Source organism: Echinops telfairi, unplaced genomic scaffold (genome assembly GCF_000313985.2).
Source record: "Echinops telfairi isolate 266 unplaced genomic scaffold, ASM31398v2 ScPeMD7_5592;HRSCAF=6446, whole genome shotgun sequence".
Classification (NCBI taxonomy): domain Eukaryota; kingdom Metazoa; phylum Chordata; class Mammalia; order Afrosoricida; family Tenrecidae; genus Echinops; species Echinops telfairi.
In genome coordinates this window covers 28,340,117-28,367,855 of record NW_022109491.1, presented here as the reverse complement: position 1 = coordinate 28,367,855, position 27,739 = coordinate 28,340,117, and the positions used below count along the sequence as shown (strand labels likewise).

At 51.3% G+C, this 27,739-nt stretch overlaps 1 protein-coding gene across 1 annotated transcript in view; it reads right to left on the bottom strand.

Moving 5' to 3' along the window:
• EBF4 (EBF family member 4) overlaps positions 1–27,617 on the bottom strand; it is a 70,396-nt gene extending 42,779 nt beyond the window's left edge. The window contains exons 1-6 of the mRNA XM_045295534.1: positions 27,481–27,617; positions 11,159–11,315; positions 10,921–10,984; positions 10,699–10,754; positions 9,158–9,231; positions 8,053–8,121 (exon numbers count right to left, since the gene is read on the bottom strand). Coding sequence (XP_045151469.1) covers positions 8,053–8,121; positions 9,158–9,231; positions 10,699–10,754; positions 10,921–10,984; positions 11,159–11,315; positions 27,481–27,617 — 557 coding nt within the window. The remainder of the gene's footprint in view (positions 1–8,052; positions 8,122–9,157; positions 9,232–10,698; positions 10,755–10,920; positions 10,985–11,158; positions 11,316–27,480) is intronic.
• Between the last annotated feature and the right edge of the window lie 122 nt (positions 27,618–27,739).

Here is a 27,739-nt window from a genome sequence, read left to right as displayed (position 1 = left end):
AATGAATATACAAATGTGCTTTACACAATTGATGTATGAATGGATTGTGATAAGAGTTGTAGGAGCCCCTAATAAAATGATTTTTAAAAAAAGAAATGAAAATAACGGGCAGAGCAAGCATAAACATTTACTTGAAGAATAAACAAGAGTTTATGGCTTAAAAATAAAATAAAAGAAAAACACAAATCACCAAAGCTTACTCAAGAAGAAATAGAAAACCTACTTATTAAAGGTTTGGAACCAATTCTACACAAACGCTTTCAAAAAAAAAAAATGAGGGTGAGGAAATAGTTCTCAACTCATTCTGTGAGGCCAGCATTATTCTGAGAGCAAAGCTAGCAGAGGAATGACAAGGAAACAAATAATCCCACATGAACATTGACGCTGAAACTATAAACAAAATCTTAGCAAATTGGATCCCACTGTGTATTAAATGGGGTTTACCCAGGGAAAGCAGGGGTAGTTTAACTTTAGAAATTCCATCCATGTAATTCACCATATTAAGAAACGAAAAAGCAACAGCAATAGAAACCATAATTTCCTCAATAAAGGTTGCAAAGGATTTGATAAAACATACCCATTCCTGATTAAAAAAAACACACAAACTCTCAGCAAACTAAACAGAAGAGGGAATTTCCTCAACCTAATCCAGGCACCCCTGGAAGAGATATCACTAACTCACTAACTGGATACCTCAGGGACCAACTGAATGCTCTCCTCTGAGATCAGCAGCAAGACAGACGACTGTCCCCGCCACTGTGCCACACTGAACTGGAAGTGATCCCGCCACTGTGCCACACTGAACTGGAAGTGATCCCCTCAGGCGAGAAAAGGAAGTACAGGAAAGACTGGAAAGGAAGTTATTCACTGCCTTTATTTGCAGACAACATTATTGTCTCAGAGAAGCCCATGGAATCTAAAAAATCTACTAGGAAATAAAAGTTATTTGTATTTACATATAATAAAAAGAGTTGAAAATACATCTAAAATAGCCCGTATAGTATCACCAAAATAGAAAATATTTACAGAAAAAGGTTACAGGGAGTGTGAAAGATTTATACACTAAAATCTACAAAATCTTGACGGGGAGGTTAAGGTCTCAATAAAGGGATAAGCCTTCGTCATTATTGTGAAGGTATCAGTTTTCCCAAAGCTGACCTGGAAATTCAGCACAATCAAGCTCCCTATGGGCTAGTCTGTAGATACTGACAAGCTGGTCCCAAATCCAGCTGGAGATGCAAAGGAGCTAAGAATAGTTAAAATAATGTTGATAAAGGACAAAGTTGGAGGGTCTATACTACCAGATTCAAAGCTACAATAATCGACTCTCCTGGCCTCTCTGCCTCACACTGTGCGCGGACCTGGCTATTGAAATCATGGCCTTCTAGGAGGTGAGCATGCTACCATGAAATATGTTTGACTTCTTCATTTTATTCTCTCTCTCCCATCTCTCCCATTTCTCCATGACTTTATTATAATCTTTACATGTCTCAACCATACAATTGCACCTATTGAACCCGCGATTAGTTGTGGGGGGCTGGCTTCCCCCACAACCCTCGCCTTGGGTGGGTTAGTGCCCTGTTCCCCCACCACCCCTGTTTCTCGTTCTCTTTTGTTTTCTTCTCCTTTTATACAATGACAGGACAATAGAGCTATGTACATATATTTATTTATAAAGTACTACAGACATTGGGCCTCCACTCAAGTACTCCCTCAATGCAAGAACAATTTGTTCTACTAACACGGCACTCTGTGATGTTCACCTTTCCTGACATAATCTCTGAAGACAAAATGGGAGCATAAACATATGTGGTGAAGAAAACAGATGGTGCCCGGCTATCAAAAGATATAGTGTCTGGGGTCTTCAAGGTTTGAAGATAAACAAGCAAGCAGCCATTTAGCAGAGAAGCAACAAGCCCACATGGAAGCACACCAGCCTGTGTGATCATGAGGTGTCCATGGATGGGATCGGGTATCAGGCATCAAAGACTCAGAACAAAACAAACAAAAAGCATATCAATGGAAATGAGGGGGAGAGCAGAGTGGAGACCCAAAGCCCATCAGTAGTCAACAGGACACCCCCCTGTCAGAATGGCTACAAGGAAGAGAAGAGCCTGTCAGGGTGTAGTATAGTACCAATGAAACACACAATCTTCCTCTAGTTCTTTAATGTTTCCTCCCCACACACACACTACCATGACCCCAATTCTATCTTACCAATCTGACTAGCCCAGAACATGTATAGTGGTACAGATAAGAGCTCGCAACACAGGGAGCCCAGAACAGATAAACCCCTCAGGACCAATAACAGGAGCAGCGATACTAGGAGGGTAAGGGCAGGGTGGGGGCGAGTAAGGGAGAACTTATCACAATGATCGATGTATGAACCCCCAGGGGGACGGAAAACAGAAAAGTGTGTGAAATGAGACAGCAGTCAGTGTAAAACACTGGGAAAAAAAGAGAAAGATTTATAAATTATCAAGGGGCCATGGGGGACGGAGGGGAAAAAGGAGGAACTGATGCCAGGGGCTCAAATAGAAAGAAAATGTTTTGGAAAAGATGACAAAATATGTAAAGATGTGCTTGACAAAATGGATATATATATGGATTATGATAAGAGCTGTAAGAGCCCCCAATAAAATAAAAATTTTAAATACATTTTTTTAAAAAGAGCTTTATATAAAGAGTAATTGTAAAAAATAAATAAATAAACTACAATAATCAAACTAGTGTGATATGGCATTACCCTAGATCAATAGAGCAGCAGAGAGAGTTGAGAAATTACCTCAAACATACATGGACAGATGATGACAAACAGCAAAAACAGAAAGGAGTAGTATCTTTTTCCAAAATAGGGTGCTAGAACACAATTGAATGTCTATGTCAAAATTTACCCCAAGTGAATCACAGACCTAAATGCAGAGCCTACAATTACAAATGTTTCCGAAGAAATCTTAGGTTGGCTTAGACAAAGATTTCTTAGGTATGACCTCCGAAACACAAAAGAAAACGAAACGATAAATTATTTACCAAAATGAAATACTTGCACATGTCAAAAAACACAGTCATGCAAATAAAAAGCAAGCTATTGAGTGGAAGAGCATTTTTGCAAAGCAGAGACTTGTATGCGCAGTTACATAATAGGCGTTCAAAATTCAGTCATATATAACTCAATTAAAGAACAGGAAAGGGAAAACTGAACAGACACGTCATGAAAGAAGACCGATGGGTAGGGAATTAGTACATGAAAAGAGGCTCCGTATCATTAGGCATTCTAAGTAACTAACTCACTTGCACTGAGCCCATGCCAACTCACAGCACACTACAGGGCAGGGTAGAACTGCCCTTGTGAATTTCCAAGACCGTAACTCTTTTTTCTTTCTTTTTTTTACTCTCTTTCCTAGAGTAGCAAGCCTCCTCTTTCTCCAGTAGAGGGGCTGGTAGTTTTGAACTGCTGACCTTTCAGCTAGCAGGCCAACCACTGGTCCACCAGGGCTCCAAGTGTTATGCAAATCAAAACCACAGTGAGATACCACTCCCCACCAATTAGAATGGCTAAAACTAAAGAGAGACCATACCAAGTGTTGATGAAGGTGTGAAGGAATTACAACTCCTATACATTCCTGATGGGCATGTAAAACGGTACAATCACTTTGGAAAAACATTTTGGTCATGTCTTGGAAGACTTAACAATTATCTGCTACATGATCCAGATACCCATACCTAAATATTCAAAGGAATATTAAGGCACACATAAACTTACACACAGATGTTTACAAAGCTTTCTTCGTAACAGACGAAAACGGAAAGCAACCCCAGGACCTATCATAAATGAATGCGATAAGCACGTTTCGGTATATTCTACACAACAGAATGCTACTCAGAAATAAACTATTACTATACATACTACACAATGAAAGAACTGAAGTGTAAAAAAATTAACTATGCTGAGTGAAAGAAGACAGGGAAAAAAAGACTAATTTCTTTGCTATAAACCCTAGCAAATACGAATGAATTGATAGCAACAAGAGGTGAAGGGAGCCACAGCACAGGGGCACGAGGAAACACACGTTCACTACTTTCATTGTGTCGATGGTTTCATTAGCGTACACATATGACACAATTCCCCAAATCGTAGACTTGACATATTTCACTGGTGCCGTTTTCTGATCTCAATTGTATTTAAGCTAGTTTTTAAAAGGCTAGGAAAGCACATTTCTAAATAGCTTTTGTTTCAGTTCTAACATATTCCTAAATATGTTAAGGAGAGATTCTAACGGAAACTCCAGTACTTGAAACAGATTGGTAATAGCAATATGAGATATGAAAATGTGAGATACAGGAAAAGTAATACTTTATAGAAATGTCAGTATGCTTTATATTAGTCAAGAAGGGTTAAAACTTAAGAAGTCAGAGGTAAAGAACAAATAAGCCAAATGGCAGAAGAAAGAAATAATAAAGATATACCAGACATTAATAGAATGCAGAATAGAATGGCAGGGCCAAAGGTTGGTGTCCTGGACTGAATTGTGTCACCCAAAACATGTGTCAATTTGGCTGGGTTATGATTCTCAGTGATGTAAAATCTGGCAGGGTTGTAATGATGGAAGAATCATCCCCGTGAGATTAGGTGGGACAACCAATCAGTCCTAAAGAGGATTAAGGGGGTGAGGGAAGGAGAGGATTAAGGTGGGATGACACACTTTAGTTCAGGTCACAGTCCTGATCCAAGGAAGGGAGCTCCCCTGGGGTGGGGCCTGCATCCCCTTCATCTTACAAAAGATGAAAGCAAAGAGAAGTACCACCAAGAAAGAAGACCTGAGGACGCAGGGCCCCTGCACTGAGAACCTCCTAGACTCAGAGGGAGATTAATGCCAAGACGCACGGAGCTTTCCAAGGAATGCCCAGGCCCACTGATACAGAAAGACACAAGAAGGTCTTGCCCCAGAGCTGACAGGGAATGAAAACCTTCCCAGAGCTACTGCTCTGAATTCAGACTTCCTGAGAACGGATTTCTGTGCTTTAAAACCACCCGCTTGTGGGATTTGTTATCAGCGCTAGATACTAAGACAACTAGCATTATCACAATTGTGCACGGGATGGTTAACGTGCTAGGCTGTCAGTCTCCGTGGTTTGGCAGACACTGGACAGACTGCTCTTCCATAACAGAATCATGCTCCACTTTGTGATCTGACTGCAGTTCAGTCTCCTTGGTGGTATGGGCTTCAAAGTGGGTGTGGAAATAAGGGATTAAAAGATCATGGCATTTTCCCACCAACTGTTTTTTTTAAAATCATTTTATTGGGGAATCGTACAACTCTTATCACAATCCATATATCCATCCATTGTATGGTCAAGCACATTTGTACATTTGTTGCCATCATCATTCTCAAAACATTTGCTTTCTACTTGAGCCCTTGGTATCAGCTCCTCCCCACCAACTTTTTGAAGCCTTTTTTCATATAGATGATCTGTTTTGATCCTGCATCTAACTCATCATCCTCTGACCTCTGGTATTGGCCATATGAGCCAATGGCTTTATCTCTAACCAGGGAATTTTGGATTCAGCAGACCCTGCAGCTGCACGAGTCAGCAGAAGCCTCCAACCTGCTGTGTGCCCAGGGATTTAGGACTTCACAGCTTCCACAGCTGTGTGGGCCATTTCCTTGAAATGGATCTTTTTATTTATTTACTTCTTTCCCTGATTCTGCTCCTCCAGAGAATGGAGCCTATATCCTCTTACCCACCTATTCTCCTTCTAGGAGATAAATTCACACGTGTGTGAAATGACACATGAACAGAGTCATTCATCGCAGCCTTGCTTACCCCTGAGAAAGAAGAAAAACCAACCCATCCATCCACAGGAGACTCTTGGAAGAAGTCAGTCTATCCATAGAACATTTAGAAATGAACTCTGAGGTGCACAAGGGGGTTTCAGAAGTTCACAGGACATGAGATCAAAAAAGTAATGGAGTTTTCCCACAAACTTTTGGGAGCCCTCTCATATATTGGTCGGTGAAAAAAGAAAGGTGTGGAAAAGGTGTTTGGCAAGCAACTAGTTTTAAAAAAACAAAAGTAAGAAGTACAGAAATAATGCATGTATCTGCACAAGTGATCTCAGAAAAAAAGTGGGGAACAAAGACTGCTTACTGCAGGGGAGTTGGTGAATGGAAGACAGACACGGAAGGTTTTGGGGGTTGTTGTTTTCGGGTTTTGTTTTTGTTTTTTTGCATTTTGCATTTTGTTGTCAATCCCTTTAAACTTCTAAAATCTTTTAACCGTGTGTCTTGTGGGATACCAGCCCCCACAATCGAATGGGTTCAATGGGTGGTTGTGTAATTGAGGGGTAAAATTAAAGAGACATCAGACAAGGCATGCAAGGGCTCACCTCCGGGACTGCCATGGCTTCAGGAGCCAGGTCCACAGAGAGAGAGAGAATATATTTCCAACCAAGGCTATTTTATATACACTCCAGGGGCATGCCAGGTCCCCTAATTACAGGTAAGTACATAAGCAACAAAGTGGGCTATACCCTAACCCTAAAGGTCCCTGAGTACCCTGGAGGAGTAACAGCATCAGTGCCAGGGGCAGGTAAGGGGGAGTGGCTGTCTTCAGAGGCTAGAGAGCAATAGCACATGTCTGCTCCAATGGTTAAAGCTGCCGGCTACATATCAGTCAGCCATGTGCTTGTAAGAGGTAACCTTCAAATAGCACCATTATGGGAGGAAATAGCGGGGAATAATATTAATTATGAGACTATGATTGGGACTTCTCTCCAACTCACAAGGAGGAAGACCGCCCTCCACCCCAGAAACCCAGCCTGCCAGGCTTCTTATTACATGAGAATACGGCATTCATCTGCATACACTCGCTTCCTGTTCTCTGCTTTCCACAGTGTCTTACCTATTAAAAGGGCAACAATACAGTAGCTTATATGCTGATACAGATTTATTTCTAAGATACATGGTTACCACCCCCACCCCCCAAAAAAAGCAAGCTAGAGTATTATGTAGATGGTCCTTAGCCGGCACAAATGGCTTGTACGTGACTGCTTTCTGTAGTCAAGGTCCTCAGAAATAAAGACCTGGTGACCATTTCTGTTAAGATTACAACCAAGAAAGCCCTAGGGGGGCACTTCTCGGTGGCGGCACCAGGGGCCTCCCTGAGTAGGAACTGGCTTCACGACAGTGGTTTCGGTTGGTTGCTGTTGGTTTTAAAGCACGTGCACAGCATGCAGTCCCAGAGGTGGGCAGTGGCTTTGCACGACATACTCCTGTGTTATGGTACCTTGGGAAGGTTGTACTTTGTATGTGACTTTCCAGGGTCACACCGGGGGTCAAGTGCCCAGCCCCTAACCAAAAGGAGGAGGAGGTGATAGTCAGCTTCCATAAAGATTTACAGCCTCGGAAAGCCACTAGGAGCAGCTCCTGCTCCATCCTATAAGGCTGTCCTGAGCCACAAGTGACTCCACACAGCAGTAGGCTTGGGTTTGAGTGTATATGAATTTCCTATTCAAAAGGAAAAAAATTTTTTTTAAATTCTGGTTGGAGGAGGTGTTTTCATGTGCATCACCTTGACAGGCCTGTGATTGAGACCTGCCAACCGTTTCCCCGCTTTTCAAATGAAGGGCATTCAGAGAAGTCACATGCAAGAGGGCGACGGTCAAAACCAGAGCCCAGCTTTCCCTGACTTGCCCACACCGACCCCTCCAGCCTCTTGCAGTGGAACAGCTCACTTCTCACCCCCGCCCAGTCCACCTTCCTGTCAAACCCCCATCCACCCCTGCCCCTTCAGTAGCCTCCTCTACTCACTGCCCTCCCAGGATTCCTGCATCAGGGAAAGAGGCTCCTAAACCCAGGTAGGCAGAGAACTTGCTAGCAGGGGCTTCCCTTGTGACTGCTTGCTCCTGATGCTGATAGTTTCTGTCCAGGACCCTGCGCCCACCAACATGGGGCCTCGGTGCGGGTGGGCAGCTCAGCTCCTCCCTGGAGCCATTGTCCTTGAACCAGTCCTTCCTGGCCTGCAGCTCCCCACCCCCTCCCCTGGCTGTACCTGTCAATAATGACGGGGTCAGAAGGGGTCTCATTCCGGTTGCCACAGCTCTTTCGGTCACAGCACCGGCTGAAGGAAGGAGGAGGGAGGAGGCAAAGGAAGGAGAAGGGAAGGAAAGGACAGATGATGATGATGATGATGTGTGTGTGTAGGGGTGAGCCCCCGGGTGAGGATGCTGATGTCCTTCCTGTCTCAGGGGACAGGGATGGAGTCCCAGGGTCAAGGGGAGGAAGACTATGAGGGTCCCTCCTGGGCTCTGGAGAGCTCAGCCCTGGGAATACAGGTTGTCCGGGAAACAGAGAAGGCAGGATCCGGGAGGGGGCAGACTGCAGGTCCCTCCAGGGCCTCTCTCTGTTCTCCCTCAGTACGGCGGGTGTCACCTGCACATAGCAGAGTGCTGAGATTGTAAGCAGTGGGCTGGATGAATTTTCACAAAGGGAGGGACCCCACCCATGGAAGGAGCACCCAGATAAGAAATACCAGGTGCCCAGCACCTCAGCATCCCCTACATCCCCTTCCCTCCAGAAGGGTAGCTGTCACCCCAGCCAGACTTTCTTCATACAGAGCTGCCTCTGAAACCCTGATCTCGACCTTCGGGGAGGCCCTGCCTCCAAAGGCAAAGCCCTGGGGAGGACAAGAGCGATGTCCCCTAAGAGCCGCCCACCTTCTCCTTCAGCTGAAGCTCACTTAGGAGGCACCAGCTTCCTTCCTCCTGCTTCTGAGCAAATCCCAGTGGCCTCCCCACGTCTCTGGCCAAGCCCTTCCCCCACCTCCCCAGGGACCCCATCCCCAGAGTTTTATTAGTGAAGCTTAGCAGTATCAGCAGGGGCCCTCTCTCACAACAACACTTGGAGAAGCCACATAAACAGGCCAGGCTAATGGGACCTCAAGGACCAGGGCCTCAGCCTGAGAGGTTCTCAGGGGCTCACCCCTCGCCCATGCCCTCCCCGCACCAGGCTTCCCCAGGGAGCTGCAGCGGAGGCTCTTGCCCAATAGGGGTTGGGGCAGGGCTTGGTGGGAACCCTTGGCAACCTCCTGGCCCAGTGGCAAGGTGATCCCTCCCTCTGTGCCCCTGCAGTCCCGTGACCCAGCGCATGCATCGCACCTGCACATAATCTCGTGGGTGAGCAGCACTCGGCACATCTCGGGGTTCTTGTCCTGTCCCTCATAGATGATGGCCTGCGGTGGGGGGGGGGGGGCAGAGCAGGAGCTGGAGGGAAGGCCCGGCCCAGCCTCCCCAGGGAAGACCATGCTATCCCACTCACTCTGGGGGACCCACGAGGGCAAAGCAAAAGCGCAGTGCTTAAACAAGGACCACCGCCGCCGCCGCTGTAGGCAAGAATGACTCACGGCTATGAGCCTGCAGGCAGCTGTGGGTGACTTCAGCTCTGCTGTCCCCAGGTCACAAGGACTAAGGTCAGCGCTGTAGGTGGGGTAGACACCCTCCTAGCTCCCTACTTCCACGTGCTCCTCCCCTCACCCCAACGTCCTTGGGGTCTGAGGCTGTTTCCAGGTCACCAGGGGCCCTCTGCCTCCTATTCATAAATGTGGCCCCTTTTGACCCACCCTGGCAGTTAATCAGTCCCGCCCCAACACTTCACCACTACGCCACCAGGGCTCCTTTCAGGGGCAACTAACAACAGTCGTTTTCTCCCTCCAACTGTCCCTCCCCTCCCACTGGCCCCGGAGACCACAGCCCTCCTTAAAACAAACCATTTCTTCCTTTCTCTGGAGGTTGGGTGGAGGCCTGGGGGGGAAAGACCAGCCTCTTACGCCAGGACCTACTGGAGATCAGCAGCCCCCCTCCTCACCTCACTGGGGGTGTGTGTGTGTGTGTGTGCAACTTCCCTGAAACACCCTGAGCCCGAGGCCCTACCTCCATAGACTCCATTAGGTCTGACTCGGGGTTCAAGTCCCCAGAACTCCCTAGGCTGTGCCTGGCACACTGCAGGCTCCACAAATGCTGGCGAGGGAAAGGAGAATAAGGAGGCAGCGGCCTCTAAGACTGCCACTCAGACTCTCCCAGAACGCTTGGCTCCTCTTCTCCAGCGCCAGCTGGGCCTCCTTCCTCTGACCTCAGCCAGGTGGGGTGCGTCTACAGTAGGAGCTCTTGGGCCCCCACTCAGACCCCTGAGCAGGGTCAGGGCACTCACCCCTCGGCTGCAGTTAGTGTGTGCTGCTCAGAGCTCTCTCTGGAGACTCGCTCTCCACGGCTGAGAGCTGCCTTACCTGAAAGGTCCTGGAGGCACACCCTTCCCTTAGGAGTGGTCCCCAACAGAGGCTGCCTGGCCCCAAGTGAAGGGAGGGCGTGGTAGCGCTGGTCTCCCTCCTTCTTCGGGGTCCTGGCAGAGCCCACCTTGCTGAGCCCCTTCTCTTCTCCTCGATGTCCTGTCCTGCTTCCCTCGCTCCCCTCTTCCTGAGAGCACCCCAACAAACCAGGAGCACCCAAATCCCCATCTCAGATTAGGCTCTAGGGAGTGTGCCCCTCTTCCTGTGCCCTGGAGCAGGCATGGGGACCGGGCTAGGCTGATGAGGGTGGAGGGCGGGGAAAGAACGCAGAACACACACAATGCTACCCCTCTCTTGGAGACCAGGGTCTCAGCAGAGGGTGGGTGTGATGAGCCTGAACGCCCCAGGGGGCCTCACCTGCTTGGACATGGAGTCGATGAGGCGCACGTAGAGGTCCTGTTCTGTCCGAAGTCCTGGTCGGAGAAGGCGAGAGGCTCATTAGGTTGGGAAGACGCGTGGCCTCTTAAGGCTGGACCATACCCTCCCCATCTGGTGCCCCGGGGCCCCCTCCGCCCTGAAACTGGGGACATATGCCACACCAGGTGCCTGGGCATCCCATGTGGGGCCAGCCCCACTCACCATTATTGTACACCAGCCGCAGGCGGTAGTGGACCCCGTTGTTGGTCTTCTCGGCTCCATGCTCCTGCAGGAACAAGGTGGGGAGGGTGCTCAGACATTCCCAGGGATCCCTCCCCTGCCCCCATCTCCCCCGCACCTTCTGCACCCATCCATGCAGCTACCCCCGTCCGTCCTTCTCCAGCTCCCAAGTCTCTGCCCCACCCAGTGCCCCGTGCCAGCCGGCCCACGAGCCTCTCACTCGGTCCTTCTCCACGAAGTCGATGAAGGCTGTGCGCTCCACCTCCACAGGCTGCCCCTGCCGGTCGTACACGGCCAGCACAAAGTGGAAGAAGTTGGATTTCCTGAGGTTGGAGGGGGGCTGCTTCTCGAAATGTGCTCGTGCCAGGCCCACACCACTGCAGGGGAGGGGAGGAAAGGAGCTGGGAAAGGACCTCCTCTGCTCAGGAAGACCCCATGCCTCTGACGGGGGGAGAGGGGAGGCCCCTCGCGGCCTGGCCCGACTTAGGCAAGGAATCAACCCAAACGGGCCCTTTTTCATCTCAGCTCCAGCCAGAGGTCTCCCAGGACTGGGGTCCCCCTCCACCTGCTCCCCTGAGGAACAGGAGCGGCCATCGGTGACTGCCAGAGAGGCCGCCTTGCCAGCCCCCCTGCCAGGACTTCCTCCTGGGCCCCTGTTTGGAGAGGCCGATCTCCAAAACCCAAAGGATGAAGCAATCCGTCTGTTCACTTCCCATTTCTTGTTGACCAGAAGCCCGGGCATGTCCACTCAGGGCACTGAGGGGCAGCTAGAAGGTACTGGAAGCAGCCCTCCATCGTGCCCCGGGAGAGGCTGAGTTTCCACCAGCCTGTGGTGTGGCAAAGGACACAACGATGTGCACCAAGCTCTCAGACTCCAAAGGTATTGCCTTTGGGTCAATCCTGGTTCATGGCGAGCCTGTGGGACACAGTAGACTTGCCCCGGTGGGTTTCTGAGGCTGTAAATCTTTACAGGAGTAGAAAGTCTCATTTGTCTCCCTTGGAGCAGCTGGCGAATTCAAACCACTGACCTTCTGGTTAGCAGCCCAGCATGTACCCCACGACATCACCGGAGCTCCTTCACCGAGACACCCAAACCATCATCTTCAAGCCAATCCATTAGTGCATCTTGTCAAGTCCCTGTGTGCCACACCTCCCCCCCCCCCCCACACACACACACACAAACATCTCTCAGAGACTTTAAAACTGGCTTAGGGTCACTAGCGTGTCTTGCCTGGACCCTGGGCTAGGACTGGGGCTGGGGCAAGTCCTCCCCAGGTGGCGGGGACCTGCCTCAAGACTTAAGGGAAGACAACCTTTGTTTCCCTTGGGCGGGAGAACGGACTGGTGTGCCTTGCCAAGAGATTTCTCCTGGCTCATCGGAAATCATCCCCAGAAGGACGTGCAGGACGAAGGCAGGCGAGGGAGAAGACGCATGGCCCTGTTCTACAATGGTTGATAGATTAAGCAGTGGGGGCAGGGGGCAGACGGAGGTGCTAGAAGGACAGTAAGGCAGATAAGAGATAGCTGTCACACAAGACCCAGTGGTAGGTGTTCCCCCAAAAGCTATGGCTACATTTTAAAACTACAGAAGCAAAGAAGGGGGGGAAAGAAGACTTCCAGGGAACGGCAGCCTTCCCTCTGGGTCTTGAGGAACGAATAGGAGCTTCCCCAGGCGGAGGGGACAAAGGGGTAGAACAAACACCATATATGAAGGAGTTGGTGTCACTGGACTGCAGGCTTCAAAGAGAGAAGGAGACTAGGAAGTCTGTCCCCGACCACCCAGGGGCACAAAAGGTGGGACAGGGCTTCTGCTGGGACTTCTCGCTGAGCTGATGTCTTCCAAACTGCGTCTCGTCTCTGGCGGTTTCAGTGCCTCCTCTACGACAGGCTGCTGTGGCTGCGACAGTTGGGAAATGCAGGGTCATAGCTCACATGGGTAGTAGATTCGGGCCCTGGCCGCTCTCCAGAACTAGGCCCGGTTGGACTCGGCTCCGGTCTGCGTTCCCCTACTGGGTCGCCAGCCTCCAAATTGGCTCTCGATGACCCTCCCTAGTGTCCAGGTCACTGTCTAGCCTCTTCCCATACTGCATCTGGAGGTCTGTGTGGCCAGGAGAATGTAGCATGGTTTCCAGAGTCAGACCATAGGCATTGTGGTTGCTGTCTTGTCGTCTCTCTCTCTCTCATTACTTGTTCTGGAGGAAGCTAGCTGCCGTGTGGTAAGAAGCCCAAGCAGTCCGATGGAAAAGGTTCACAGAGAGAACAGAGGCCTCCTGCCAACAGCCAGCATCAACGTGCCAGTCGTATTAGTGAGTCATCTTGGAAGCAGATCTGCCCCCTCACCCCCATCCCAGTCAAGAGATCAGATGACCGCAGCCCTAGATGTCATTGACTATAGTCTTGTGTGTGGCCCTGAGCCAGACCACACAGATAAGCTGCTGTCTGATTCCTGACTCTAAGAAACTGTGTGTGACGTTAAGTAGCTATTGTTCTCAGCTGCTACATTCTGGGGTAACCTTGACAGTAACCGATAACTAACTTAAGACCACAGAGCACTTGCAGGTGAAGGACAGCTGTTTGGGAAACACCAAGGCCAAGAGAAACTACTGATGCCGGGAGGTGCGCAGGCGCACGGTCCGGGTCAGGCTGGGCTTAGAACACACTGCCAGTGGCCAGGTGTAGCCGGCTGCTGGGGTACTACGGAGAGGATGAGGAGGGCGGGGCTGCTCTTTGCCCCAGCTTTCCCAGGTTCCCATCACGGACATGCCTCTGGGACAGCTTCTGGGACGCTCATTACTATTTGATGTTTTCCGTTTTTCCCTTCAGATCAACTTGCTCTCTCCCACCGCTTCACACTGAGCCCTAATATCTGGGATGTAATGGGCTGGAGGTGCTTATGTGTTTGCTCATATAGATGACAAGGAACACAGGAGTCATAAAGGGAACCTTGTTCCGCTCCCTAAAAGCTTCCTTCGGGAATCCCTAGCGCCGGTCCATGTGAAATGGTGCTTTAGGAGCCAGAGTGATGGGTAAGGTGGGAGGGAGGGAGACAGGAAAGGTGGGAAGGAGGGAGGGTGGAGCAACCAATGCTTCCTCTTCCTCATCAAGCAGTTGCTGGAAGTCCACATCTAGGGGAACTTGCGTCAGAGTAGAATCCTGCTCCAGTGTTTTTCGATGGCTGATTTTGACCCCTCAGAAACAGACTGCCAGGCCTTTCTTCCCAAGGGCCCCTGGCTGACTCAAACCTCCAACCATTCAGTCGTAGCAGAGTGAATATCCAGTCAGGATACTTCTTCCTCCAGGGCCCTTTCCCTGTCTCCACCTTCGCCCTCCTCCTTCCTCTTCCTTCTCCTTGGCTACACGTCTTTCAAGTCCACCTTGACCAGTTCCACCCCCCTCCCCTTTGCCAGTGCCAGGGAAGCCCAGCGAGGGCTTCCATTCCCAGCAGGCCCCTGATTACTGTTGATGAACATGCTAATGAGGCATCAGCCCTGGGCTCCTCCCTCCTGCCTCCAGGACTGCTTAACTCGAACTCCACCAGAGTGGGCTTTCAGGACCACCTAAGGGGAGAGAAGGCAGCACCACAGGGGGCTTGAGGAGAAATCCTAGCTCTGTAGCCTTTGTCAGCTACCTCAGGAAAGGAGGCTGCCTGCAGGACTCTCAGATCCCGGGAATGAAAGAGGGATCAGGAGGGAAGCGGTCAGGGAAGGAGAGGCTGCTGAATACTAAGGGACCCTCCTAGACCACTCACCAGGCTCTTTCTGCCCAATGCCCGCCCCCTCAGGCCACATCCCAAATGCCCAGTCGAGTAGATGATTCCTACTCACGGGATCCTGTGTGGGTAGTCGAACTGCTCCCTAGGGTTTCTGAGCCTAAATCTATATGGGAGCAGACAGCCCCCCCATTCCTCCCAAGGAATGGCTGGTGGATTCGAACTGCTGACCTTGAGGTGATCACTGTGTAATTCACTACATACCTCCAGGGTTCCTGTTAAGGTCCACATTCTCAAAAATGCAAACTCACTGCTACTGAGTTGATTCCGACTTACAGTGACCCTATAGGACAGAATAGAATGGCTCCTGTGGGTTTCCCAGACGGTCACTCTTCACAAGAGCAGAAAGCACTTCTTTCTCTCCCAGAGCTGCTAGCTGGTGGTTTTGAACTGCTGATCTTGCGGTTAGCAGCCCAATGCGTAACCACGATGCCACCAACTTCCACATTAGTCAAGAGTAAGTCAATGGGCCGGGCCTGGCCTGAGCCCCACTGAGCTTACTTACTCTCTCACCCAGCGTCCTTGGCAAACTCAGACAGTTCCTGAACCTGGCTGCTGGCCAGCTCCTGCCAGTCTCCTGGGGATTCAGGACCAGACTTGAGGAGTTTGGCCTAAGCCCGAGCCAAGCTCCCTTCATCCTCCCTTCCCTTCTCTCCCCAGGAGGGGATTCCTGGGGAATGAGTGCAGAGACCAGGGGAAGGGGAAGAGATGCAGTATCCGGAGTCTAGTGGCCACTGCTGCTGGCTGAAGGGGCGCAGAGGGGCTCCCCTGCCTTGCATGCCTGTGCTCTACCCCAGATCTGGGCCTGACTCAGTTCCATGTCCCTGAGCCTCTACCTTCTCTGCCTACAGACCTGGGAGTGCCATCCTGCCTCACCCACTGTGGCTCACAGAGGAAAGGGACCCAGGCTGCGGGTGATCAGAGCAAGGGCTGGTATCTAATTCCAAAGACAGCCTCACCAGAACCATATTATTAACAGCCCCATGCCAGCAGGCCCGGGGAGGGCTGCAGAAGGGGCAGGCCCCCTGCTGGACACAGGGGGTGGGGAGGTGTCCATGGTTTGGGGAGGTCTCCAGCTACGCAGGTGTGCAACTAGGGGGTGAAAAATCAAGGTACAGTGAGAAAAGGCTTTGCTCTAAGGACAGCCTAGTATTTCTTAAGGACAAGAGACAGAAAATGACCCTCAGGCAGCCCACTGGGAGAGGGCTGGGAGAAACAAGAGGGAGAGGGAGAGATAAGTCTGGGCTGTGCCTCCCTTCTCTTGCTGCCCCACCAAGCACCTCCACCCCCAGTGTGCCCTGGGTGACCAATCAACAGCTGCTGGATGGCGCTGCGAGGCCAGCCGGCTTCCCTCTGCTCCCCGTGGGGCAGCCAAGGCTCTTGTAATGAGAAAACAAACCGAGATTACAGGACAGCAAGAAAGTAACAGAGATGCACTCAGACAACTCAGGAGATGGACACTGAGTGTCCAGCAGGGGTGTGTGTGGGTGTGTGTGTGTGTGTGTGTGTGTGTGATGCTGTCGGAGGTGTGGTGTGTGTGTGTGTGTGTGTGTGTGTGTGTGTGTGTGTGATGCTGTCGGAGGCCCTGGGGCGTCCCGGGCACAGAGATGCGCGTGGGATGCCCGTGGCTGGGAGGTGGGGGCGGCTTTCAGCTTTTCCCACTGGCTTAGAGACAAAAAGATGTGGATAGACACCTTGGTCTCTGACCCTGTGGTGTCCACAACAGGGCAGCCTGAGATAGCCACTTAAGATGTGGGGAGAAACTTGGAGCGTGTCTGCTGACAAGATCGCCTTTATCCAGAAGAACGCTGGAGGGACATGGGAGGTGGGTCTCTGAGGTCAGGCAAGGCAGCGATTTATGCGGTTCCCCCAGAACCCCACGCTGAGGCCAGGGTTCAAACGCAAACTTTGGTAGGAAGGTGAGGAAGTAAGACAGACCAACACCCAACCCGCTGCCATCGGGTTGATTCTGACTCACACAGGACCCAAGAGGACAGAGTAGAACTGCTCCCTAGAGCTTCCATCTCAGGGGCTCTCTCTCTCTCTCACTCTCTCTCTGCCATGCCGACTCACAGCGACCCCATAGGACAGGGTAGATCTGCCCCCCTGTGAGTTTCCAAAATTGTAACTCGTTACAGGCGCAGAACGCCCCATCTTTCTCCCACAGAGCAGCTGGTGGTTTCTAACTGCCGACCTCACAGTTAGCATGTCACCACAACATCACCAGAACGCCACCACGGGTGCTGATGCTGGTGTTTTGCCTGCAGAGCATGTGTGGCTGGCTGGCAGGGCAGAACTGCCTACCTCATGGTGAAGAGGCAAGTGCTTAACCCACTGCGCCAACAGGGCTCCTTTGGGGATGCGAGACCAGGACAAAAGGTAAAGCCCTGGTGACCTGCTTCTGAAAAGTCACCGCCCTGAAAACCTTGTGGGGGGCAGTTCCACTCTGAAACACATCAACTCCATGGCGACTGGCTTGGGGTTTTGTTTGCATCAACAAGTTACCGCTGTGGGCAATTGGGGCTGAGTCTCACTGGGGACCCGTGGCAACTGCAGCGCTCACCTGCATCAGAGCCCGGGCACCCAAGGGAAAGGAAGGGGGAGGGAGCTGGGGTACCTATCCACCAACTTCAGAGAGTCATTGGTGGAGGGCTATTTGGGGTGTGGGAGTGTGGGGGTGGGTACCTGAATTCTCTGGTACTTCCGGCCTGCCTCCAAGCAGGCAGAGCCAGCTCTGGCAACTTGAACTCTTAGTGCAGTGGTTCTCAACCTGTAGGTCGCAACCCCTTTGGGGGTCAAACAACCCTTTCACAGGGGTCGCCTAACACATCCTGCATATCAGATATTTACCTGATGATTCATAACAGTAGCAACCTTACAGTGATGGAATAGCAACGAAAATAATCTTATGGTTGGGGGGTCACCACAACACGAGGAACTGTATGAAAGGGTTGCAGATTAGGAAGGTTGATAGCCACTGCCTTAGAATGTCCTTGGGAAGAAACCTGCCCTTTACTGTGAATCCTGAGGGCTATAAGTAACCCACAAACAAGCAAACAAACAACACTTCCATCAGTTGATTCTGACTCCTAGCGACTATGTAGGGCAAGGGAGAACTGCCCCTTTGGGTTCCTGAGACTTTAAATCTTTAGAGGAGCAGACGGCCTCAGCTTTTGCCTTCGTAGCAACTCAGGGGTTCGAACTGCTGACCTTGTGGGTAGAGCTCAGTGTGTAACCACTCTGCTCCCAGGGCTCCTGGGAGGGGATCCCTAGGTGGTGCTAAAGGTTCAGAGCTGGCCTACTAACTGAAAGGTTAAAGGTTCTAAAGGGACCTTGGAAGAAAGGGCTGGCAGTCTCCTAAAAATCCAGTTCTACATGCAAAATGCTAGTTCTACCCTGACATACACAGGGTAGCCGTGAGTTGGAATGGATGTGACAGCAGCTGGTTTGGAGGGGCATGAGTGGGGCACCAACTGGACGCCTTGGACAGGGTACCAAGTGGCCCATCTATCCAGAGGCCTGGGTGAGGATGGAAGCCAGCAAAGTTACAGCCTGGAGTTATAACCAGGAATGCCTGAGTGCACCTTGGCGGGTAGCAGCTAATGACAATCAAGTCAGCGCTGCTCCACTGCCCGCATACTGATGGCGCCCGTGGCCTCATAGGTAGCTCTCATTCACTTAGCAGCATTAGGGGGCGAAACAGCCCACCTGTGCCCCTTCTTCCTCAGAGAAATGCAGCGTGCTCCGCCACATGGCAGACACTGCCATCCTAACTGCTTTTGTACGATTCCAAACGGATGACCTATTTCCCTGCTTTCCGGAAAAGGTTGTTTCAGACAAACCGTTCACGTGTCGCGTTTGCTTATCAAGATGGGGGTGAGGGGTGCTGGGCCGGCGGGGTAGGTGCTCCTGTTTAAAAGAACACAAATGTGGTAGCAGAGTAGCCTCGTTTTCCTGCCCCACCACGCCTCTCACCTCCCTTTCTGCCCTGAAATAGAGCCAAGGGCTAAAGATGCCCGGTCCAGCTGTGGGCACAGATCAGTCTGGGCTGGAGGAACGCGGCTGTGTGGTGAGCCAAGAGTGAGCTTTGAGAACTCAGGGGAAGATGAGCATCAAGGGTGAGCGGACCTTCAGAACCCGGGCCATTCAGGCGCCCTGTGCATCAGAGGAGCTGGGGTGTCTGTGGAGACCCGTTGGGGCTGTAGACTTGTCCAGCTGCTATCGCCGGGAGCTCCCAGCCTGCCCCTGGAGAGCTTCCTTGGAACACGTGAAAGGGATGCTGGGCCCTGTCACTGTCTAGTAAAAGCCAGACTCCCTCACAGCCTGGGCCCTCTCCCAGGAAGGGTCCCCCAGTGTTTGTCACCTCTCTGACCACCAAATCCAAACAAACCAATTGCTACTAAGTCAACTCTGCCTCCTGGCAACCCTGTGGGTGTCAGGGGAGGCCCGGACTCCACGGGGGTTCCCAGGCAGGACCCTGTGGAAGCAGATCGCCAGGTCTGTCCGTTGAGGTGCCTCTCTGGGTGGGTTCAGATCGCCAGCCCTTACGCATCTAGAATACTTTTTAAAATTCCAAACTCACTGCCAGGGTCGATGTCAACACATAGCTGACCCTTTACGACAGGGTGGAACTGGGCCTGTGAGTTTCCGAGATGGTAACTGTTCACAGGAGTAGAAAGCCGCTTCCGAGGAGTGGCTAGCAGTTTCGAACTGCTAACCTTACAGTGAGAAGCCCAACTAATCATCATCACTATGCCACTAGGACTCCTGTTTTGTTTTGTTTTCTCTTCTTCTTCCTTTAAATAATAAAGACGCATTTAGTAAGCCTTAAAAAAGACCAATACCGGAGGGGCCGCCCCTCCCCCCAGAAGCATTTACTTCAGAGGACAGCATTGAAGCTATAGCTCAGGGAGAGGGACCTGTCTGATCAGAGAAGGGGGAGGAAGAGAGAGTGGAGCACCTTCTGGCCCACCACGCCCTGAGGACAAATTCCGCTCAGAGCAGCCAATGCCCAGAGAGGACCGTATGGCCAGCCCCACTACCAGACAGGACATCCCTCACTGACCCATAGCCCTACAGGGGACAACACTGGAGACACAGTGTGGGGATTGCACCCTAACTGACCCCACCACACCGAGGCAAAACACTATAGGGTGTGCAACAGAACAAGGGGAGCAGAGCAAGGAAGTCCCCAGGGAATATCAAAAATAGACTTTGGGGCCAGGATGTGGCACCCCATCAGAGGAGAAAACACTGCTAAAGGTCAACAAACAGACCTTGAACTATTTACAGTCTTTTCTCTTTTTTTGGTCATTGTTTTTTGTTGTCGTTTTGTTTTGTTTTGTTGCTTTGTTTTGCTCTGTCTTGTTTTTTATGCATATTATTATCTCTGCAGTTCTATCCAGATAAGATAGGCGGGATAAACAATCTGGAAGAGAAAACAATGGGGCCCGCAGTTGAGGGGGGACATGGCAAAGAAGGAGGTGAGGGAAAGATGTTAACAAACCCAGGCACAAGGGAACAACAAGTGATCCAAAAATCGATGGCAAGGAGGGAGTAGGAAGCCTGGTAGGGCTTGATCAAGGGCAATGTAACTGAGAGGAATTACTGAAACCCAAATGAAGGGTGAGTATGATAGTGGGACAACAGGAAAGTAAACGGAAATAGAGGAAAGAACTAGGAGGCAAAGAGCATTTATAGAGGTCTAAATACAGGCATGTACATATGTAAATATATTTATGGATGGGGAAATAGATCTATGTGCATATATTTATAGATTTAGTATTAAGGTAGAAGATGGACATTGGGCCTCCACTCAAGTACTCCCTCAATGCAAGAACACTTTGTTCTATTAAACTGGCATTCCATGATGCTCACCTTCCTGACACTATCGCCGAAGACAAAGCAGGTGCATAAGCAAATGTGGTGAAGAAAGCTGATGGTGCCCAGCTATCAAATGATATAGCATCTGGGATCTTAAAGGCTTGAAGATAAACAAGGAGCCATCTAGCTGAGAAGCAACCAAGCCCACATGGAAGAAGCACGCCAGCCTGTGTGATCATCAGGTGTCGATGGGATCAGGTATCAGGCATCAAAGACCCAGAACAAAAAATTCTATCAATGAGAACGAGGAGGAGCACAGAGTAGAGACCCAAAGCCCATCTGTAGACCACTGGTCATCCCTAACAGAAGGGTCACAAGGAAGAGACAAGCCAGTTAAGGTGCAGTATAGCACCGATGAAACATACAACTTTCCTCTAGTTCTTTAATGCTTCCTCAACAATTTAAAAAAGAAAAAACAAAAACAAACCATCTGGGCAAGGGACACCATCCGCATGAGATCACAGTGGTGTCCAAGAATTCACAGAAATGCAGCCACTTACATAAACGGAAACCATCAAGAACGCTGCCATCCGGCCAACACTTGCCGACTCACAGGGATGCCAGAGGCCAGGATGGAACTGCCCTGGAGGCTTTCCCAGGCCAGATCTTGGCGGGAGCACAGTTTCATCTTTCTCCCTTGAGCCTTTGTGGTTAGTAGCTCCATGCTTAACCCACTGGACCACCAGGGCTCCAGCCACTTAATGGGACACGGAAAACAAAGGAACGTGACTGCAGACCATGCTCCGCGGTAGATCCGTGCACCACAGTTGCAGGCAGGGCTGCAGAATCGAGACAGGAACCTTGACGGGACACTACACTCTTGCACATTGGAAAAGCTTAGAACAGGGGTGCTCAATCCATCGATCACGATCTACAGTCGATCACAAATGTAGTGTGGGTAGGTCACATGGCATTAAGAAATAGACGTAAGCCTATCATCAATCCCGTCACTTAATTGATATACAGCAGAGCCAATCAGATGCAATCTTAGGTGTCAAATGCGTATGCAAACAACTGTGCTAAGAGCAGCAAAACTGACAGGCAAAGTTATCGCCAATTTTTAGACCTCGTTTTTTTTCCCCTCTTAAACATAAGAAAGGGTGTTAAAATGAGTGGGGGAGCTGGACCCAGTAAGAAGACAAAAACGTGTCATTTTCATATGGAATGGGAGATTTTGACACTACACGCTGACATTCAGCTGAAGTCCAGAGCGCAGGAACAGTTCTGGAACTTACTCACAGAGGGAAAGTACCCAAACATGAGAAAATGTGCTACCTCCTTGACTGCATTATTCGGCTCTACTTATTTAATATGAGTCAGCCTGTTCCCACATAAAGATCATTAAGTCCAAGTGCCATTCCACCATGACTGATGATCATTTGGAAGTGTGCTTGAGGCTGGCTGTCAGCAGCTCCTGTCTGGACTATGTATCCCTGGCTCATTCCATTCAGTGCAAGTCATCAGAGTAAACTCAGGTCATGACACAAACGTACATAGTTCATTGTGTTGTGTTTTGCAATATGGACTCGTGAGGTTATGCAAGATACATAGACATACATTGGACATATAAACAATTCTCAATGCATTTATGAATAAATGTAATAAATAAATATGTTTTGCATTTTTATAGTTGGTAGATCATTTTGACTTGATCATTTTATAAGTAGCTCTCATGCTGAAAAAGTGTGAGCACCTCTGGCTTAGAACCACCAACCTTGCCGGCACATCAGTAGGCAGCTGTTTGTACCACACAGGGTTTTCTCTCTGACTACTTGCTTATTAGAAATAGGTCCCCCAGAACAAAAAATCATATCATTGTGAATGAGGGGGAGTGCAGAGTAGAGACCCAAAGCCCTTCTGTAGACAACTGGACATCCCCTTACAGAAGGGTCACAAGGAAGAGATGAGCCAGTCAGGGTGCAGTATAGCAGCGATGAAACATACAACTATCCTCTACTTCTTTATAATGCTCCCCCCCCCCCACTACCATGACCTCAATTCTACCTTACAAATCCGGCTAGACCAGAGCATATACACAGGTATAGGTAAGAGCTGGAAACACAAGGAATCCAGGACAGATAAACCCCTCAGGGCCAATAATGAGAGTAGTGATACCAGGAGGGGAAGGGGAAGGCAGTAGGAGAAAGGGGGAATCGATCACAATGATCTACATATAACCCTCTCCTAGGGGACGGACAACAGAAAAGTGGGTGAAGGGAGACATCAGTCACTGTAAGACATGAAAAAATAATAATAAATTATAAATTATCAAGTGTTCATGGGGAGGGGGGAAGGGGTGTGGGAAGGAGGGAGGGAGGGGAAAATGAGGAGCTGATACCAAGGGCTCAAGTAGAAAGAAAATGTTTTGAAAATGATGATAGCAACATATGTACAAATGTGCTTGACACAATGGATGGATGGATGGATTGTGATAAGAGCTGTAAGAGCCCCCAATAAAATTACTTAAAAAAAAGAAAAGAAAGACATAGGGCCAGCTTAACCAACCATCATTCCAGCCCCCCACAGAGGGCAGTGGGTGGGCTGGAACCTTGGAGTCCATGCAGGGGCACCATGGGGCGCCTTCCTCCCCAAGCTCAAACCTGAATTCTTGTCAGCCCAAGGTTCCCCCGCGGTCGGTCTCCGGTCTGAGGTGCTGGGGAGATGGGAACAGGTCCTGAAGGCCCTGGGCAGTGTTGTTGCTCCCTCCCGCCCGTCTCCCCCAGGAGGGCAAGGACCTGAGTGTGTGCCTCTTGGACCTCACCCCTTGTCCCAGATTGCCCTAAGCCAGCCCTTCTTTGCCCAGTCCTGACGTGACTCCTCCTCCGCCCCTCCGTGGTGCTCCTTCCCCTCCTTTCGTCTGCATCTTCCCTTCCTCCAAGCTTCCCGCTGGCCCTGAAGGCATCTCCGGACTCCTGGGACTGCCTAGTAATCATCCAGCTAGACCCAGAGGTTCCTGCCTCCAACCAAGACCCATTGACCTCACCCTGCCCAGCCTCTGACATAACTGGAGCGTGGCAGAGCTGTGGACCAGGGAAGACCAAAGCAACAGCTAAAAGCTTGAGCTCCCCCATCTCAACCGTGCAGGTGGAGGAAAGGCCTGGGGTTGGGCCCACTGTCCGGATCCCATATTCAGACGGTCCTGCTTCAGGGACAAGAGAAGCTTCATACGCCCTCCTCCCACCACCTCAACAACCAAGGTCCCTGGAGGCGGCAAGGGCTGACAGAGAGGGTCTCACTAGTCTGTTCTTCCACTCTTCCTCTTGCCCTCACAATTGCCCTCCATCCCCCTAAAGACTATCAGCCCGTTTCTCTCTGCCCACCCCTAGGCCTGCCTGCCAGCCTCAGGCTGAGAAGCGGTTATTAATTATTAAAGCAAACAAAAGCATTTCCTAGCAGGGAGGCTAGCCTGCAGCTGCTTACAGGAAAGCAGCCCATCTGGCTTCCCTCTCTGGGGCCCTGCTTCTATACTGGAGTCGGCTCAGGGAGCTGGCTGGCTGGGGTCTTCCAGGGGTCTCTCCAAGAGTAAGGGTTGGCCTGGGCCCCCAGAGGTCTCCCCAGGCTAAGAAGTCCATGGGAAGGAGTCGAGAACTACATCTGTGCTGAGCCCTCTGCAGGAAGATGTGGGGTGCAGGGAGGCTGGAGAAGGTGGTCTGGGATTGGACGTGTGAGTCACAGAGGTAAGGTCTTGTTGACAGAGGGTAGTGGCAGCAATGACTGGGATCCCTTAACTGGGCTCTTGCTCCTGGCTCCCCATCAGGGAGACCCTGCTGGTCTTCTTGTTGCCTCCATTTTAAGAGTAGGCAGCCCCACCCCCACCCCTTCCCTGTCTCACCTTCCCACTAGCTGAACCTCCCCAATGATTGGGTGTTTTCTTCCTCACCCATCTTCTGTAAAACCTAGGCATTTTAATACGGGAAACACTAGCTCCTCCGGTACCTAGGTCCAGGTGCTCAGGTAGAACTTGGAGACCCCCACTATGGAAGGAGCACTCCAACAGGAAGGGATTTCAGGAGTCTTCTAGAAAGAATTCACTCCTGGCTTCCCTAGGTGCCCAGTACACAGGGATGAAGGCCCAGGCTGGCAGGGCAGGAAAGCCAGGGCAATGAGCAGGACAGCAGACTGTGACCTACAGGAAGCAGCCCATCCTAAGCAATCCCAAGAACTGTTCCACGGCACGGAAGAGGGCGGGGAGGAGGTACCCGGGTGAACCCTGCCCATCATTCAGTGGATGTGTGGATACTGGTGGCAGGAGGATTCACTCATGAGAAGACAGGACTGGAGTGCAAGCACTAGTTCCCCCGAGGTGGTTAGATCCCAACTATTACACAGAGGCAGGGAAGGAATGTTTGGGTCAGGGAGTGATGGGCTTGGAGGCTGAATATGTGGAGGAAGTGGGGAGTCCCTGAAGCCTTTCATCAGGGGAGAGGCATGATCAGCGACGTTCTTTGGGGACCCTGCTCTGGTCCAGGTTCATGCAGGATGGGTTTCTGAGGGCTCACTGAGGCGGAGGCACGAGGCTAGGAGACCGAGGTAGTAAGCCAGGCCAGTTATCCTTCAAGCCAAGGAAGAAGGTGGTGGCCAGAAAAAAAGAGAAGCCGATAATACCAAGGGCTCCAGTAGAAAGAAAATGTTTTGGAAATGATGACAACATATGTACAAGTGTGCTTAATACAATTGATGTATGGATGGTTATAAGATCTGTAAGAGCCCCACAATAAAATGATTAATAATAATAATAATAAATGTTTAAGAAGGTGGTGGCAGACTAGGATGCTTCCTTTGCAAAAGTGGGGGCTACGGCTGTTGAGATGGGGAGCAGGACCCAATGGGGGAATCTATAAGCCTTGACAACCAGGTGGCTCCCTGGAAAGGGGAGGCAAGGAAAGCCCTCAAGCAGTGCTCCTGCTGGCAGGGGGCAGGGGTGATGGTGTGAGAGGGTCAGGGTCTCAGAGATGAGAGGGAGGGTGAGGAAGGGGTCAGGACAGTGAACGGGATTCTTGGTTTTGTTGTTGTTGTTTTAGGGCCCGAGGATCTGAGCGGAGGATGGATTCGGGATCAAACACAAGTAGGAGAGATGACAGGCAACATTGGAGATGGAGGAGAGAGGAAGAGACTGCTCTCCTATGAAAAGTGTGGGCCCTACGGCCAACCAAACAGGCGGGGGCCCCAATCTGTGTGTCCTGAAACAGAAGTCTCTGGATTCGGAGATGAGCAGCTCGTCCTGAAGACATCCCCTATTCAAACGGCGGAGAACCTTCTGAGGCCCAGAGATGGAAACCCACTCCCAAGACTGCAGGCTGCCTCAGTCTCTGGGGCGATTGAACATCCATCACCCCGAACTACCTGCACTCCGCACAGGCAACAGGCACTGCCTCCTCCTTCATCCCTGCTTCCCCCTCAGCCAACCTGCTGGCTCTGGGCAGAACCAGAGGGCTGAATTGGAGGGAGATGGCCCCAAACCCCAATCTACTGCCATTGAGCCATTTCTGACGCATAGCAACCTTACGTTGGGATTTTGAGGCTGAAATTCTTTGTGGAAATAGGCGGCAGTCATTTCTCTCCTGGGGAGCAGCTGGTGGGTTTGAACTGCTGACTTTGCAGTTAGCAGTCCAACCCTTAGTGGGCAGCAGCCACCCTGACCACTCATCCTACCCTTACCAGGAAGTTCTGACCACACAGCCAGTGGTGGGGCAGCAGGCAAGGCTGACCATGTTAAGAAATGGTCTCAAGTTCAATTAAAAAGCAACAGCGATGGAGAAACGGAACAGCATGGATCACACAGGAGAAGCATGTTAATGGTAAAGAAATACACTCACACATCCACCGAGGTGAGCTTGTGTTTTTCTATTTTTCTGGAATATAGTTTGCTAACCTGTAAAACTTAGGGGAAAGGTATTCATTTGCAAGACCCAAGTCCGGAAGAGATACTGAGTCCCAGGGGCACCCACTGAAACGCAGCCAGGAAAGGAGTAATTTGGTGGAACCCAGGGTACAGGGTTCAACTGTGAGCAGAGTCGCCGGGGCGGGACTGGGGATGTGCGTGTGTGGCGGCAGCTGTGTCCCTCTGCCTGGCAACTCCCTGCCAGAAGCTGTTTAAGCTGCTAGACAAACAGCTGCTCCGACCCGCCAGGAAGCCCGGTGCCCACCCTGCCCCAGCAGCCTCCAGTGACCACCTCCCTAGTCCAAATCACTATGAACTCCCTCCCCAAGGGCTGTCTCAGAGCCCAGGTGCTGGAGGGTGTCAACGAGCTCTTAAAGTTCCCTACCAGATTCGGAGTCCAATCCCCCAGAGGACCCCTCCCCAGATTCCTGAGGGTGACAGAGAAAACAGTGTGATTGCTGGGTCCTCCATGACCTCCTGGGTCCAGCAGGACCCTGCCCTAGACCTAACCCCAATCACTCCATCAAACCAATTGCCCACCTCATTCTTCCCCCCACTCTTCGGCCCCCAGGCGGCTTCTCCGGCTCAGCTCCGCGCACCCCCACCCTCTCACTCTGAGGGGCATGGGAAAGGAGGGGAGGGTGGAGAGTTTGGACCAGGGGAACTAGAGGCACTGCCCAGGAAGTGGTGGGTGGGGGCGGGCAGCTCCTTTCACAGCTGGTGTCCGTGGGTCAAGACCAGGGACTGTGGGAAGCGCCCGAGAGTCAGCGACAGTTAGAAGTCAGAGCCGGGACAGCCCAGAGTGGCGGCAGAAGCCCCGCCCCGCATCCTCAGAAGGCAGGCGGCCGGCAGAGGCGCTGGGACGGGGTGGGCGGGAGAGCTCGTCTGGATCGTGCCGAGTTGTGGCTGCCCCCCACCCGCGCGCCAGCAGCTGAGCAAGCCGAGGCCAGGCGCACGGTGGCCTAGCCGTCCGGCCCGAGCGCCAGGTTCCGCTCTCCCGCCCGCTTACCTCTGCGCCGCGGTGCTGGCGTCCAGAATGCCCGCGCCCTGCATCCAGGAGCGCACGGAGCCCAGGCCGGCGGGCAGCAGCGGCTCCTCCTTCAGGCTGAGCCCGCCGCGGGGCAGAGCGTCCTGCGCGGGGAACATAAGGGCGCACAGTGGGTGAGCGTGCGCCCCCCGCTTCGCGGAGCCGGCCCCGCTCAGCCCGACCCGACGGCACCGGTCGCCGCCAGGAGCGCAGCGCAGCGTCGAGTCCCGGCGGCTCAGTG